Source organism: Monodon monoceros, unplaced genomic scaffold (assembly GCF_005190385.1).
Source record: "Monodon monoceros isolate NGI ecotype Baffin Bay Population unplaced genomic scaffold, NGI_Narwhal_1 Super_Scaffold_11, whole genome shotgun sequence".
NCBI lineage: Eukaryota > Metazoa > Chordata > Mammalia > Artiodactyla > Monodontidae > Monodon > Monodon monoceros.
The window spans coordinates 65,942,048-65,959,452 of NW_021703767.1; the positions used below are offsets into that span (position 1 = coordinate 65,942,048).

General features: G+C 37.5%; 1 protein-coding gene across 2 annotated transcripts in view; it reads right to left on the reverse strand.

The window, feature by feature from the left end:
- The window catches only part of GSK3B (glycogen synthase kinase 3 beta), a 197,517-nt gene extending 180,468 nt beyond the window's left edge, over positions 1-17,049 (reverse strand). The window contains exon 1 of one of the 2 annotated variants that reach the window (XM_029215533.1): positions 16,002-17,049. In XM_029215533.1, coding sequence (XP_029071366.1) covers positions 16,002-16,089 — 88 coding nt within the window. In that variant the 5' untranslated portion in view covers positions 16,090-17,049. The remainder of the gene's footprint in view (positions 1-16,001) is intronic. The other variant, XM_029215532.1, reaches the window with a different exon arrangement.
- Between the last annotated feature and the right edge of the window lie 356 nt (positions 17,050-17,405).

Consider the following 17,405-nt stretch of genomic DNA (forward strand, 5'->3'; position numbering starts at 1 on the left):
TTCTCTGAAACCTTCCCCTCTGGAGCATGGAATCCATCCATGCAAAGCAAAGGACACAGGCCATGTGTCAGGTAAGTAAATTTATCCTTTCCTTCTTCCCTAAGTAGGGCAGCTTAATCTCTTTCCTAGTATTATTGCTAAATTGCTGTTTCTAAAGTGTAAAACCCAAATGGGCAGTTCATTACAATTATATAAGTAGCACAATTAAGTCAAAAGAGCAAAGATTTAGGAATCAGAGAGATTAGGGATCCATTCCCAGTTTTGCCCTGTTGCTAGTTTTGTGTTCTTTATCCTCCAGAAGGGCCTCAGGTTCCTTGTCTGTAAAATGGAGGTATCACCTAGGTCCTGTACAGTAATGCTCTTTAAACGTTGGTTTCCCTCCCTTCTCTTCTAAAATAAAAGCAAGACCCAGATACCTAAGGCAAGGACTCCAAAGTGTGATCCAACGAACACCAACCCTTAGAGGGATCCTATAAAGCAGCATTTCCTAAACTTCTTTAGCCACAGAATATTATTACAGCATAACACTGCTTAAAGTAACTAGTGTAGGAAATGCTGACCAAAGGATTTTACATAGGTTAAAAAACAAAATGACACTTTGCTTCAGATGATAGCTCTTTTGGCTCTCAGTGTTCATTTTTATCCACTATCTAGTTCCTGCCTGCATTCTGGATAGCTGAGCTGGCAAGTTAAGTGCCTTGTGGATATATGAATACTCCATTTATAAACTATTATACATTAAAACCCAGATGTCCTCTTATAAGTGTGGTCTGAAAAATCTAACAGGGCTTGTTACTGCAATGTTAACAGAAAACAGTATTTTTCCACTAGTCTTCCAGTTACAGAGTAGAGGAGACAGGGAATAAAAAGTTCACATATCAGTTTTCATTTACCAAAACTGTAGGACATAAAATAAACTAAATCACTACAAACATAATGTGTATCTGGCCTCACCTGTAGAGAAAAAGGCAGTACAGAGAATGGGAGCCAATTATACTGCATCTGAATTTTGTATCATCACAGGATTTTATTATAATCTGACACTTAAAACACTTATCAACTAAGAAAAGTTCCTCAGAAGCACAGAAAATTTACTCCAAGTCATGAAAACTATAAATCAACCTTTTAAATTAATATTTAAATACCCTCAAAAGCTACAAAAATACTACTTAGAGAGAAAAACATGATTATGATCTGATGTATTAAAAGCTGGTCTCTATGCTCAAGATTCACTGCTTTAAATTTCTGATTTATTTTTCAACATTCAACATTTATTAAGCAACAACTAGATACAGAGGATCTTCATGTGCAACAAAAATGCAAAGCAACAACAAAAATTATTGAGGGACTTCCTAGGTGGTCCAGTGGCTAAGACTCCACCCTCCCAATGCAGGGGGCCTGGGTTCAATCCCTGGTCAGGGAACTAGATCCCACATGCCACAACTAAGACCTGATGCAGCCAAATAAATAAGTTAATTAATTAATTTTTTAAAAATTATTGAGACTAGTGGCCTCAGGAAACAATAAGGATGGAAGCAGGTGGGTGAAGTCTAACGCTTGCCTTGAGTCAAGCTATGATGTGTCAAACTCAAAATCAGTGTCTTCAAGTTACCAGAGGTAGCAAGGCTCCATTTTTGCACATCATTCACATTCTCTTAGGACAGTAAAGTAGTTAAGAAAAGAGCTCTAGATTAAATTACCTTGGTTGGAATCCAAGCTCTGCCATCTGCTGGTTCTGAAACCTTGGCAAAAGTTACCCAACCTCTCTAAGCCTCAATTTCCTCAATGATAATGGGATCTGGCTCATAACTGACTTTGCAATATGGATTTCAACTATATTTGTTATCCATTTCTTATAGCCACTATTTCATAGACAGGCTGCATTAATTTTAAAGCAAGGTATTTGCTCTTAAAATTTTTACTTCAAAAGGATAAAACAATTTAACTTTACTTGTATATGGCTGACAATTTACTTTCTTCTTGGTAAGCAACATTAATAAAAAGTAAAAGTTCCAAAGCCCTACCCTAAGAAACCTTAGTTCAACCAACTTCCCAGAATCTTCCTATTTTCTTTCCAAATTATAAAGGTTACATAGTGCAGCAGTTAAAAGAACAAATTTGAAGTATGCCTACAAAATTTTCTGGCTGTGTAAGGCTCTCTAAGACTCAGTTTCCTCACTTGTAAATTGTATTTGCCTTACCAGATTGTGGTAAAGATTAAATAAGATAGAAATAAATTGCTTAGTACAGTGCAATGACATACTAAGTACTGAAAAAACTTTTGTCTTTTATTTAAAGTCTGGCGGCCTGAGTTCAACATGCTGGGCTTATTCCCTTCTAGTTGTGAGATCCTGAATATATCAATTAAAATATTTTTAACTCCATTATCCTTTAAATGGGGAGAATATTGCCTCAAAGCATTATGAAAGTTATATGAAATATCAGTCCTTGGCACACAGTAAACACTGAAACAGTAGCTACATCTGAATTATTCTAGTTCTAAGGTATGGACTACCATCATAGCATCTAGGGAAACTCAATACTCATCATAATAACCACAATCTTTTTTCTAATTAACTTTTTCCCCAACCCTCACTCCTATGGTCAACAGCAGCATTTCTTACCTCTTCCCTAAACTTTAGAAAGTACATAGGCTTTCCCAGGTATATATATGAAAAAAAAATATGTTGTTGTTGTTAATTGGGACATAAAGTAAAGCTACATTTTTAAACAATGTTTTATTCTTAAATTAATAATGATAGTTGACAAGCTGTACAATTTATATTGATGCCATATACAAGACAGTGGAGTCAGAGAATCTTCTGCCTCTGGGGATCTTTCTTTTCTAAGGATCCCAGGAACTGGCCCACTTGCTCCTACGTTAGAAGTCATGACACACAGATCCTTTGTTTCTTACTAAGTACTCATTCTCCACTATAGCAGAAATAAAATACTAGAACATTTCCTCTATCCTTTGAAAGTGCACAGCCATTCTTTAACTTTCTATAAATTGACAGGAGGTAAATATATACTGTAAAGTCTCAAAACTCTCTCAATAAAGGTTATCCCTGATGTTCAACTGAATTTAAATAGAATTATGCTTTGTCATTTAGTAACTCCTCTTAGGTTTCATTTTCAATGGCACAGCAAGCATTTGCTACTTACAGAGAAAATAAATCTCTTCTAAGAATCATGCCCTAGGTCAGCCAAACATCTCACAATGTATACAATTAGTTAAAGAAGCAGATACAATGTTGATCAGTAAAAACCAAATTATTATCCTGACATCATGATTTCTCAAAACCCAATACAGACGGCCAAATTTTATAGCTATTTAAGAAGGTGGATTATTTAGTGAAGAGAACCCTTATTGCTTATTAATATTTCTTACTTTCTCTGGGAAAGCTCTTGAATTGATATACGAATATACACTAGTATATCAGACAAACAAACACTACCCAAGAGACACAAAAAAAGGCCCTGTAAAAATTAAAGTTTTCATAAATCCCCACAATACAATTATATGTCTAAGTACATCCATGGTGAAAGGGCCTGTTCATATTTAAATAGTCTGTTTATTTTGTCTCTTGCAGAATAAGCTACCTGGTAAAAATAAGGAAACTGATTTATCACTTTTCATTATTCTAAATCTCTCTTCTACCCTCACCCTCTCCAAATAAACTCCTGGAAGGCTTGGGGGTATTGTACTAGCTGGACAGGCTCAATGTTTCAAAGGTATTGTGCTTACCAACCAGTGCAACCTAGCACCTGAGTTCTTTCATTCAGCTATCCATCCAGAGTTCACACCCCTCTGTGCTAAGCACACAGTATAACACAAGTGTCTATATCTCTGTGTCTCTTTCCTTTCCCTACTATTGTTCCTTTGTGTTTAAACAAAAACCCAGGTTTAACTTTATAAATTAATTTCTTGTATCAAAACTTAAATGTTTTTAGAAACATCAGTGACAGTTTGATGACCTGGAAACTCTAATACTATCATGTATAGTATACATGTAACTACCATGATAAATTGCTTTCAACTCAAATATGTATTAAGTAACCCACTATAGAAAGCACTGTGCTCCACACTGCAGGAAACATAAAGGTGAGTAAAATACCATTTTTGCCATATTCGAATTTATAATCACCTAGAAAGAGACAAAACAAGTTAACTAGAATACAAGGCAGCACATAAGAAGAGTAACTGTGCTATAGGAGTTACATGCAAGTGCCTTTCATGCCTTGGAGTAAAGGGCCAGGAAGACTAAGTAGTTGAGGTGGCATATGAGACTCTGAAAGCTGGGTGGGTCTTTGAAACAGCAAGGGGAGAGAATGTATGACAAATAATATTTAGACTAATAAGATCTCATTGGGACCAAGACAATCATGGCAATAACAACATCTAACAAGTATACCAATAAGAATTTTAATATACTTTTGAAGTGTGCTAAAATATGGGGAAAAAATCATTACCTCCTACACCAAGGACCTTTCTGAAGAACATAAATCTCTCAACCTCCTTTAATGTGGTGTAAATTTCAAAATAAACTTAAGACATGACTAAAAACAAAGAGACAAATCAATGAAGCGTTTTTAAACTACATACGCCTTATCTGTTCCTTTAGAATACATATATATATATTATATATATATATATATATGATTAGGCAGATTAACAACAATATTACACAGTAACGTAATTCTGGAAAATTCTAAACCTGTACTGCTCAACATGTGGCTATTAAGCGCTTAAAATGTGGCTACTACAAATTAGTATGTGCTACTAAGAGTGAAATACCCACTAGGTTGTGAAGACTCAGTACTCAAAAAAGGTGGCAAAATTTATCATTAGTAAATTTTATATTCATTACATGTTGACATAATATATTGGATACACTCCTTTAAATAAAATATATTCTTAAGATTAAGTTCACCTGTCTTTTTACTCTTTTTAATGTGGCTCCTAGAAAATTTTAAATTACATATGTGACTCACATTTGTGGCTTCCATTATATTTCTATTGAATAGGTCTGGTTTAAACAACTACTTAACATTTATATTGTTCAGATTTCTGTACTTGCTTCAGATTGGCATGGTAATCACTTGATCACAATGATACTAAGTAACCTTCCAAACATCTTGCCTCAGTGTCTAGATACTGAAAAGGTGAGACACCTGCCAAAAAAGTGTGTCAGCTTCTTAACTACCCTTTTGGAGCAAATGTGGAAAAAACAACCAACTAAAAACTTTTCCAGATACATTTACCAAACAGTTAATACTCCAGGCACTGCTAGCTGATGTCATGAGACTATGTTAGATAAGAACTACTCAGGGATGCAAAGAGATGGGATCCAAGAAATAGGACAGTGGACCCTAAAGAGCAGTGAAAGAAGTTAGAGGATGACAGCTGTACAGCAGAGGCCTGGAGAACAACCAGGCCAGATCCCAATAGGACAGCACTCCAGGAAAAGAATGGAGGGTAGGGCAGAATCCAGAGAATGCTTAATAAAATTTGAGGGGAAAAAAATGAAGACTGTGATCATTGCAAGCTGTGCAAGAAAAAGAAAACGGCAACAAAAAAGTGTAAAAAAAAGTTGAAAGCAGAGGAAATGTGATCGCCACTTCAGAAACAGTTTGGTAATTCTTTAAAATATTAAACAGTTACCATATGACCTAGCAATTCCACTCCTAAGTATACACCCAAAAGATCTGAAAATACATGTCCACACAAAAACTTGTTCACAAATGTTCATATCAGCATAATTCATAATAGCCAAAAAGTAGAAACTATCCAAATGTCCACTGACTGATGAACGGGTAAACAAATGGTGGCATTTCCATACAATGGAATATTATTCAGCAATAAAAAGTAATGAAGTACTGATAAATGCTACAACATAGATGAACCTAGAAGACATTATATGAAGTAAAAGAAGCCAGTCACAAAAGGCCACATATTTTATGATTTCATTTATATGAAATGTCAAGCATAGGCAAATCCATAGAGACAGAGAGTAGATTAGTGGTTGCCTGGAGCTGGAAGGAAGGGAAATATGAGGAATGACTACTAATGGATACAGGGTTTCTTTTTGGGGTGATTAAAAATGTTCTAAAATTAGATTGTGGTGATGGTTGCATCACTCTGTGAGTACTGGAAACCACTGAACTGTACACCTTAAATTAATGAATTTTATGGTATGTGAATTATATCTCAATAATGCAGTTTTTAAAAGGAAATGTAATCATTGTACACTATTCACCTTAATGTCTAGATATTGAGTACTGATCATCTGAATAATAATTTAAATAAATAATTATTTAACTAAAAATGGTGGTATAATTGCATTAGTAAGATAGTAAAAGGGAGATGGTGATGGCAATAAATAATATCTAAAAATAATTTTAAGACATAGACAAATAGTACACTAATTAAAATTATGATAAAACTACTAGAGGAAATAGCTGTCATAGTTAAGGTTGCCTCTGAGAAACAGAAATGAGGGAGAGGAGTTACGCTTCGATATTAAGGCTTTCTGCACTATTTGATTTCTTTAAATCATACGATAGTGTATTACTTAATAAAAAAAATTTTTTTTAATTTTTTAAGACTAAGGAATGCTTGGTTTAGGAGCAGAATGAAACCATGCGCTCTTAAAGAGGTAAAAGGCACAGGCTTCATTGACATTGACGCACTCTGCGCCTCTGATCTCTCAAGAGAACAGGTTTTCTCATCTAAGATGTTCAAAAAATGCAAAGTTAAAGGAAAATATCAATTATCTTTTATCTTTTTCTTTACAATGAAATAAACAGCTATTTCAAGCAAGAACACACATAATATCTACTTGACCTTATAGATCATTTCTCAAATACACAAAGAGTGGCAAATATTTTAAATGTGCCACTAAGCGTTCATCGGTTATGCCTGTTATCATTTTACCTCTTATTACCAAGAGAAGCACTCTCTCATCTTTGTATTTACTCCCCATCCAACTCATGTTCAAAAAATAAGGGTTTAGTAATCTACTAGGATGAAAAACAATAGCAATTTTCTAGAATAACTGATTTAAATTTTGTTTTAATTCTAACACTCTTATGCTAAAGCCAGTGTTAATTCAGGTCTGCATACACAAAATGTTATTTCATAGCAGAAATAACCTGTAAAGATTCAGAATATCTATGGAAGGATACTTAAGAAATTGGAATGCTGACTGTCTCCAGGAAAGAGGACTGGTAGTTACAGAGCAGGAGGAGGAGGAAGACATCACTGAGTACTTTTAAATTTTGAATCATGTGAATAAATTCCATTTTTAAAAGCAAAATATGTAAATAAGACAAACATGGAATTGTCTATCATACAGCATCCAATTTATATTATTATTGTGATTGTTACTATACATTACGTAAATATGATACACATATATACATATGATTTATTATTATTATTGAAACCCTACCAACTCAAAGCTTCCCTCTTCCCTTCAGAGTTTAAATAATGTGTAAAGTGCGAAAGCTCTGAAATTCCAGTAAGACAGCAAATGCACCTACAATACCGTCAGTCTGATGCCAGGCATAACTCCAGCACTCCAATTCTCCAGGTGCTGCCTTTATGAATTCAAAAGTCTAGGATTAGCAACTCGACTCAACTCAATAACTTCCACACAGATCATGAAGAAAGTGGTTAATCAATTTAAAAGAATTAACTGATTTTACGGAATAAGGGGAAGTAGAGGGAGTCACATTTTTAAAAGATAGGTTAGCCTTCCTTAGAAAGAAATCTGAAACATCTTCTCACTTATATTAGTCAATTAAGCCCCTAAAAATTTCTTAGACCTCCAAAAGAGAAAAAAAAGTACGTTGTCATGATTGTCCTTTTTCTTCAGGTCCACAATTAAGATACCCACCTTTTCAATTCTCATTATAGAGGCCATAAGTGTATCTGGTAAAGTGACTCTCTAACAGCTAATCATAATTCATAAGAAAGCTTAAATGATTCCATGCAGTGCCTTCTAAGCATTCCACAAAGGTATGGGCATGTCAAAATCCAAACAGCACCTCCATATATACCACAGAAGAAAAAATAAGACAACAAATCTTAAATCAGATAAAATGCTGTTGCTGAGTAATATACATAGATGGGCAATGGAAGAAAGAGTTGGAAACGATACTCTGGGCTAGCATACTGAAGACTTTAGTACCTTCATCCGTTATCACTGAAAGCCAACTGGAATTGGTCAACCAGACAGAGATGACCCAGTTCTCTTCCTCATCACTTCAGGTAACCAAGAAATTAGAGACTGTTTAATGCAGTGAGAAGTTGAGAATCCCAGCTACCCAGAAGAGACCTTCCTGACTCCTGTCCTTTTGAGAGAGTGAAGTTAGTATAATTTAACCTTCCCTAGACCAAAATTTTGAACAATTATGAGAGTGATTTCCCCTGGGGTTGTGTGAGGCTACACTAAGTAATCACAATATGCTTGTTTTCCTGAACTGTCTGTCTATACTTTTTAGAAGGTGTAATGCTTAATATCAGTGTAATTCACTCCCTTCTAATTTGCAGTTTAAAAAAAAAAAAAAGACAAGTGAACGACTTAGAACTATGTGTTAAAGAATAAAAAAAGAACTCTAAATAAAAGCCAAAAAATAACCTATGAGGAAGGAGTATGCACCATTTGTGTGGGGATTTTTGGTTCACTTCCTGATTGTCAAATACAAACGAATTCCAAAAAGGTGATGTTCCAAATAACCCAACTGCACATTGATGCATAGCTGTTAATTCTTTAACAACAAGTACAACAACAACCTGAAGGCTCACAGTTCCAGATATAACAAGTGTCCGATAGATACTTGACTAATTGGTTGTGTACATATAATAAAATTTCATGAAGTTTGCTGTCAAATATTAAAATAAAGAGTAGAACACTTAAAATACTTCACAACCTATAGGAAGGGATGGAGAGAAATAATTCTTAATAATGGCTAATTTGAGGCTTCCCTGGTGGCGCTGTGGTTGAGAGTCCGTCTGCTGATGCAGGGGACACGAACCGGTCTGGGAAAATCCCACATGCCGCGGAGCGGCTGGGCCCGTGAGCCATGGCCGCTGAGCCTGCGCATCCGGAGCCTGTGCTCCGCAACGGGAGAGGCCGCAACAGTGAGAGGCCCGCATACCGCCAAAAAAAAAAAAAATAATAATGGCTAATTTGTAGAATCACATTCTAATATTACCTGGAAATATAAATACACCAGATTTACTTACGATCAATCAGTACTTTTCAATAAAAACCAGTGCTCCAACTGAACATTAAACCAAAAAATACCATATACTACTTATTTTTCTTTTTGTGCCATCATAATCTCTAACATTTTCATTTTCAATGTTTGTCTTAACAAGTTTTCCCTGAAATCTTAAAAGAATTGAGAATTTTTTCCAATATAACTGTAAGTAATTAAATACTATATTTGCTAACAGGCATGCCTGAAACTAATTTCAAAAGCGGTACCAATCATGAAAGTCTTACACAGTCACTGCTAAATTATCAATGAAAGACTATCCTAAAAGAAAAGGCACTTTAGCTTATCTCTGGAATCCAAGTGTTAAGGCAACAGCAATCCATTCTCTATAAAATATACAATAAAGAGCAAGAGCTCTAGAATCAGAATGCCTGTATTTGAATTCTAGCAGAGCAATCTTCTAGTCAGGTAATCTTGGACAAGTGGCTTCACTTCTCTAAATGTCATTTACCTATCTATAAGGTGGGGATAATAGTATTAGCTACTTTGTAGAGTTGTAATGATTAAAATGAGCTGTTGCATGTAAAGAATTTAGCAGATTGCTTATTAGCATTTAATAAACATTCAATAGACATATCACAAGTCAATCACGTTATTATTCACAGCCCCTTTCTATTAAAGCAACCTACTTATTTTTGGCTTCCTAAGCCAAGGAATTCAACATGATACAATTAATGGTAATGAAAAAATGGAGTATTAATGTTACTGCTTTGCACCAATGTTACCAATATTTTTGCCTGCCTACCTACCATCTCTTTGGCATTAGGGCATGCTCATTCAATCCTAGGACTGTAAGAGCTCATTTAAATTATACCACCATCTAAAACACAAGTTTCTATGGGAGTTTGCTAGTGGCCTAGTGGTTAGGATTCCGGGCTTTCACTACCGTGGCCCAGGTTCAATCCCTGGTCCGGGAACTCAGATCCCACAAGCCGCGCGGTGCAGCCAAAAAAATGTTTAAAATTTTAAAAATACAAGTTTCTAGGAAAATAGTGCCTCGTTCGTCAGGAATGTTTACTTTTCATTAAATTGATCTGAAAGGACAATCAAGAAATTAACAACTCCAAACTATGTTAATAAAGGAACACGTTAAAGGTTCATATTCATGCCATTGTTGGCCATGGTATCCTGGAGACAAAAGGAAAACCTGGTTTGGCAAAATTAGTTTCAAAATAACCAAAACATCATTGCCTCAATATGATCACACTAAAATGCTTCTAAGAAAACTATTCAATACAAAAATATAAGATTCAACCATTTACAGAATTTCAACTTGCACACGCTTTGAAAGTACACTTTTCTCCCCAAAACATAAGCAAAAGTGAGAAAGGAGATCATAAACTAAGAATCCAAATCTACAAAGTTGTGTCTTTGTATCTTGTTTCAGACCAAGTATATTACAGACATGAGCATAAACTGAAATAATTTACTGAATGTCCATCACGTGCTAAATATTAACTCATTTTTTTAAAAAACTAGAATAAAAACTCAATAATAAATAGAATAGAATAAATATCCCTTTATTTTATCAATTTAATGGTAGGAAACTTGGGAAAACAAATTGTTCTCCTTTAACTCTGTCAGTTTTTCCTTGCTGTTTTATTCACACAGGTCTTCATATAAATATACATTTCTATATCGCACTCAACCAAGGTCAAAGACAATTTATATAACCAAGGATGATTTGTACAACCCAAGAGAGAAGCAAAGATTGCAACCTCTACTTTAAAACCAGTGAACCATGAAAATGCGTCTATCCTTGCAATCATGCAAGGTTCCCTTTCCATACTATCCCCTCCAACCCCTCCCCCCCAAAAATAGGCTAGAAAATGATGCTAAACATTCCAATAAATTCATTTACTCACGGTGATTATGTTCTTAGTAGAACAATATCTGGGAAATCAGGTTAGTTCTGTTAGTACCAGCATATAATCCCATCACACCCACATGCTCTGCCCCTCCATTCTCCTATTGCAGGGTGGAGCATCACAAGAGACACCACAATCCCACAGCCTGCCCAATCCCACCCCTGTCCCACAATCCCATGAGAGTTATTAAATGTATGGAACTGCAGCACATGCACGTTTCACAGCCTTCTCTACACATAATGCACACACAAAAACAGAGCTCCCTTGGTCTCAGAATCTGCTGCTGACACTTAAGAAACTCTGGCTTCCCCAGCCTTGCTGTTTCTCCAAAACAGTATCTCACACCAGCAACCTAAGTCCAAAACAAGGGGCAGACAGCACAGGATACAAGTATATACTGATTTTCAGCTGAACTATGCAAGTGAAATGAGAAGATGTCGCCTCATTTTCTAAATGCAATTCCCAACCAGTCATAAATTGATTTGTGAACCTCTGGGTTCCCTTGAAGTTTTTTCTTAGTACCTGTGCCTTAAAGTCACTTCACAATTAGCATTCTAGAGGTGCATGTAACAAGAGAGCATGCAATTTTTATATGAAGGTCTAGTTTTTTTAACAACTCTGGAAAGGGCTGGTTGGGAAAGGAATGAAAACAATGAAAATAAAAGTCTAGTTTTCAGTTTCACACATGAGCTCTCTTCCACAATGGATAATCTAGAAATTGGTTACATTCTAATAACCTGATTTTTATGTGTCACAAAGAGATTAAATTCCCTCTGGAATAGAAAAACTCTAAGTTGCCACCTGCTCTTTGGTTTTAGTCACCATAAAACTAAATACTGCACAGTAATATGCAACTACTATTAATTATTCACTTCACTAAAAAAAAATTGATCTAAAAAAGTTTTATATGAGGAAATAACTTCTCCTTAGCTAGACAACTAGCTAAATTTTCACTAATAGTTTATCAAAAAGATTTATTACTAATATTTTAACCGAAAGTCACCATAGACAGTCCCTTACTTTCTCTATTTTGAGTAAAATATCATGTGATTCTACAGAAGAACTTCATAACTATTTACATTTATTTAATAACACTTGAATATGGACGAGGACAAAAAAAAATGGGTTCACCATAGCGAGTAAAAAAAAAAAAAAAAAAAAATCAGGGACCTCCCTGGTGGCACAGTGGTTAAGAATCCGCTTGCCAATGCAGGGGACACGGGTTCGAGCCCTGGTCTGGGAAGATCCGCCATGCTGCGGAGCAACTAAGCCCGTGCGCCACAACTACTGAGCCTGTGCTCTAGAGCCCACGAGCCACAACTACTGAGCCCACACGCCAGAACTACTGAAGCCTGAGCACCTAGAGCCCGAGCTCTGTAACAAGAGAAGCCTCCGCAATGAAAAGCCCGTGCACCGCAACTAGAGAGAGCCCACGTGCAGCAACGAAGACCCAACGCAGCCAAAAAAAAAAAATTCAAATATACTGTTTTAAACTTAGCTCAACAAAAAAAGGCAAAAAATACTTGTTATAAAATCAACTTTTAATTTCTGCTGGAGTCTGCATATTACCATTATTTTAAACGCAAGGTTTACTTAAGAATAACCATTATTTATGAAAAACTAGTTTTAAGCATGTACCGAAGATTAAATTAAAGGCTGTATAAAATATCTAAAATTTTTATGTCACGGTTTAGCCCAAAAAATATTTTCATTGTTTTCAAATAAATTACCATCGGGTTATTATAACTAAGTTTCAAGTGTGAGGTTTCTGAATCTACATAAAAAATTATTTTCTTTTTTAGGACTTTAAATGGAATGCATATAAATAAAAACCTTTAGTTTACTACTCCTGAAAATAAATCTGACAGTTTTGGGTTCAGAAAAATTAGAAAGAGTTCAAGACTGTAAAGTTAAATATCATTGCCAGTAACCAACTGCTGCCTCTGAATTTCAAGAAAACCTATTGTATATTAAATTTTTAAAAAGTGAACTCAACTACCCTCTCATCTCAGCACTTTCTCAACTTTCCCATTACAATCAACAATATAACTTGGTGGTCAAATCTTCCAGACCAGTAACATCAGAATTTATTTTTAACTCCTGACTCCTTCCCAAATATTCCCCTTCAATCCAATCCAAAGCCCTGCCAGTTCTTCATTCACGCTGTCTCGCAAATGTGCTTTCATCTCATTTTCACACTTTATATTCTCTCATTCTTCATGACATACCCTACTACTCCCTAAAATGGCTCTGATGTTTTGTTACTAACCCATCAACTCAGCTGCCCAGATCGTCTTCAAATATTTCGTTCAGCAACCTACAGTAAATACCAATCTCTCTTGAATCTCAACCAAACTCTTACAGGCCCCCTTTGCCCTCCATCAGTTAACACGTTTCTCAAATTCCATCTCCTCTTATTTTCCTATTTAGGCCCCTTTCATTCAGATTTACTAACCTGCTTTATAAATACAAAAATCACTACCTCTGTGCGTCTGTCCATTCCTTCCATCTAGAATCCTCTATGCTTCTCTGTCAATTCAAGTTACTGCCTCCTTTAACACCTGTCTTAAAACACACCTCTACAGAAGTCTTCTCTCTCCAGTCCTCTACCTCATCCCTTCATTTCTTGTCCCTCTGAACGAAGCACTTCTGTTTGCATTTATAATCTTGCAGTCATCATGATATTGTTTTCACATTTTGACCTATAACCTGTCTCAACAACTGACAAGCTTTTCAGGCCAAGGACTATAATTTCTTACGTATCTCTCATTTGAACAGGGGTCCCTTAGAACACTAGCACTCCAACAAACACTTAATTACTCCCCTTTCTTCAAAAATGTCCTTAAAGTCAGGGTTGTCAAAAACACATAATTAGCACTGATCTCCAACTTTTAAAATGTTAGGTTGACCTATATGGTAACAGAAAAGTCAACATTTTAACCTGCACACTTTGCAAGAGTTACTCCATCCTCAGGCAACATCCACACAGGATTCAAAGAGAATCCTGGAAACTAAATGAAAAGTCCCCAAATTTAATATTATAAGCTATCCCATTTTGCTCTCTGAAATAGATCTAATACATTAATTACCTAAAATTGATTTCGAGTGGTTTTTAAACCAAGATGAAAAACATCCTAACACTCCAGTACCACAAGAGGCTCTTAAGTAGCTATTATAAGATTTGCTTCATCACAGCAGAAAACTACCCCAGAATTTAAAAATATTCCTCTCAAATGACCCCATGAAGTGCTTAGAAAGCTTGACCATTCCCTGAAAGATGCATCATCAGCTTCCCTCTTCACATACCCTGCATTCTGAACTAGCTAGTCACCAAAAAAAACAAAACAAAACTTAACTCTCAAAAATAATCTCCCATTCAGTTATTACCTTAGACTACCCTGTTTCAGGCAAGTTCCAAAAGCCAAAATAAATTGAAATCCTGAGTTCAAAGAAGAGTGATCATTTTATGTTGCTTAAGGACATAATCAATTTCATATAACAGCAAATACTTTTTAAAAATCTCAGTTCAATTCTCTCCTTCTAGGCAGCAAAACAGTTTTTCTTTGCCCTCATCATGCCCCTTTCTGGAGGAATAAGGAAACAATACAGATATTTTTGTCAAATTCTGTAAGTATGTTTAAATAAACTGTCATTAAATACCACATAAACATATCCACATATAGAGAACATTAGAACATTGGACACTTGACTTGGACACTCAACATAGACTTTTCTGCACAAATCAGGGAAGACGGTACAGTCTAGCAACAACCTTGAACACAGCCCAAGTATCCCTATTATATGCAGGACCACAGCCTTCTGCAAAACCTATGATGGAAAGGTCTAAATCCATATTCTTCTAACTCCATAGTCTTACCTAAATTCAACAGGAAACCAATGCAAGAGTATTTTAAATAGTCTTAAGAAGGAACCCCTGAACTCTAGATCATTTAGCAAGTACTGAGCGCAATGGCACCCTAAAACTGAACTTTAATGATGAGTCAGTGACAATTAACATTCAACTTAGCATTTGGCAACATGACAATACAAGCCCCAATCAAAACTTGGACATACTTCCAAATTACCTTTTGATTAAACGTTAATTCTATAGTGGTAGATTGGTAATGTCAAAATGGAAAGGTTAAGAGATAACATATTATACCACTTATCCAATTTAGAACAATGCATATTGAGATACTACTGCTACTGCATATCAATCAGCCCCACCGGTCCCTTCTAAAGGGAAGAATCAAAGCTTGCCTCCAAACCGTAATGTGGTTACGGAGCAAGTTCATCTCTAGGTTATGAACACATACTTTGTATAGTCACATAGGCAAGAAAGAAATGTTACAAGACAGTGACAATTTAGCTCCTCTATTAAGTATACAAAACTATGATAACCCCTGAGACCTGAGCTAACCAAACTATCCCTCATTCCAAAAGACACATTCTGCAAAGGCACATAATGGTTTGAGTCTTGTCCTTCGCTTTATTCAAAAGGATGAGCAAGTAAACACTTCCATCGCTATTCTAAGATGGAAAAACTCAACCACTTGATAAAGCTATCAACTGCAAGAAAACTATATGAAAAGAACTAAGTTTCAGATCGAATCATCCAAATAAAAATCATATTCCCTCAATTCAAGGTTAATAAGACCGGGGGAGGGGATATGGGAGGAGAAAAGAGGGAGCTGCCTCATCCTTGACTGAAGACAGGTTTTTGCCCTTTTCCATTACCTCCGGCTGTTATATCAGAAGGTCTCATATTTTAAGATCCTGATATTTTAAAGTCTCTTATTTAAAGGGTGAGGTGGAAAGGGGGTGTAAAATAAAATCAATACTCACTGCTAACTTTCATGCTGCCAAAAGCTGAAGGCTGCTGCACTGGCTTGCAGCTCTCCGCAAAGGAGGTGGTTCTGGGCCGCCCTGACATGATCACTCTCTTTCCGAATCACCTTCTTTTCCTTCCTTCCTCCTCTTCTTCCTTTTGTTTTATGTTGGGGTGTTAGGTTAATGATAAATGCAGCATTAAGTTCTCCCACAAGAAAAAGACTTCGTCCTCTTGGCTTTTCACTCCTTTTGTACAGCTATAAAAAAAAGCGAGCGATGTATTTCTCCTTGAAGACAGATCAGTACGGATATTTAACATATAGATGATCGGGAGCTGGGAAAAAAATACAGTTCTTTCCCCTCCCTTTCCTTGGAGGGGAGATATGGTTGGGAGGTCCTAAAAAATATATATCACGTGAAACGGGGGCAGATACTTGATTGAAAATAAGTATTCTGAATATTATATTTTCCTCGGGGATTTTTTTTCCGAGTCAATGAAGAAGGGAAGCGGCGGAAGGATCACGAGTCTCACGCTTGAAAAGAAAGGGGGATGGGAAGGAGGGAGGGAGAGGGAGGGGGTGGCTCGGAGATGCGTCGGGAAACGCTGCGGCTCCGACAGCGGCGGGATCCGGCGGCCTGACGGCAGGGGCCCGGCGAACTGGAAGGCGGCGGAGTCGCGAGTCAGTCAGAGGCGGGCGGTGGCGGCGGCTCCCCTCCTCATTGCGCCAGGAGCAGCTGCACTCGGCGGCTGGATCCAGCGGCCATGGCGGCGGCGGTGGCGGAGGCAGCTCCCTTCAGACCCCAGGCAGCGGCTCCTCGACTGCTCCCCATACGCCGGGGACATGGGAACCCAGCAACCGCTTCCGTCCCTCGAGGCCCCCTCCCCCGTCCAAGGCACCAGCGCGGCCGCCCTCCCGCCCCTCGCTTCTGCACGGTCCCGCTCAGGAAGTGTCCGCGCTTTGCCCCCAGCCCGGGCCCTGTCAGTGGCTGCAGGGCCGGCTCCTCCTCGCTTCCTTCCTTCCTTTGTCACTCGGCCCGGGTGGCGGCGGCGGCGGCAGCGGCAGCACAAACCTGCATTCGCCCGGGTCGGGGGCAGCTCTGTGTGAGGAGTGCCGTCTGCGCAGCCGCCTAGCTTTTCCCCACTCCCCTCCCCCCTCCTACTCGTCCTCCGCCTCCTTCCTCCCCAACCCAGCCTTACACCGCCCAGCGCCCCCGCGTCCGCGTAACAGGCGTCTGGGAATCGCCGGCCGAGCCGAGTGTCCTCCCCCTTCGGTAGGGGAGCCGAAGCCCGAGCGGAACCAATCACGGATGTCGTTTGTTTGCAGATCCTCCCGGAAAAAGCCGATCGACCTGAGGAGCCAATTAGAAAGTGTCGCTGGAAATTCACGCCCAAGGACGGAAAATGCCGAAGATAGCCGA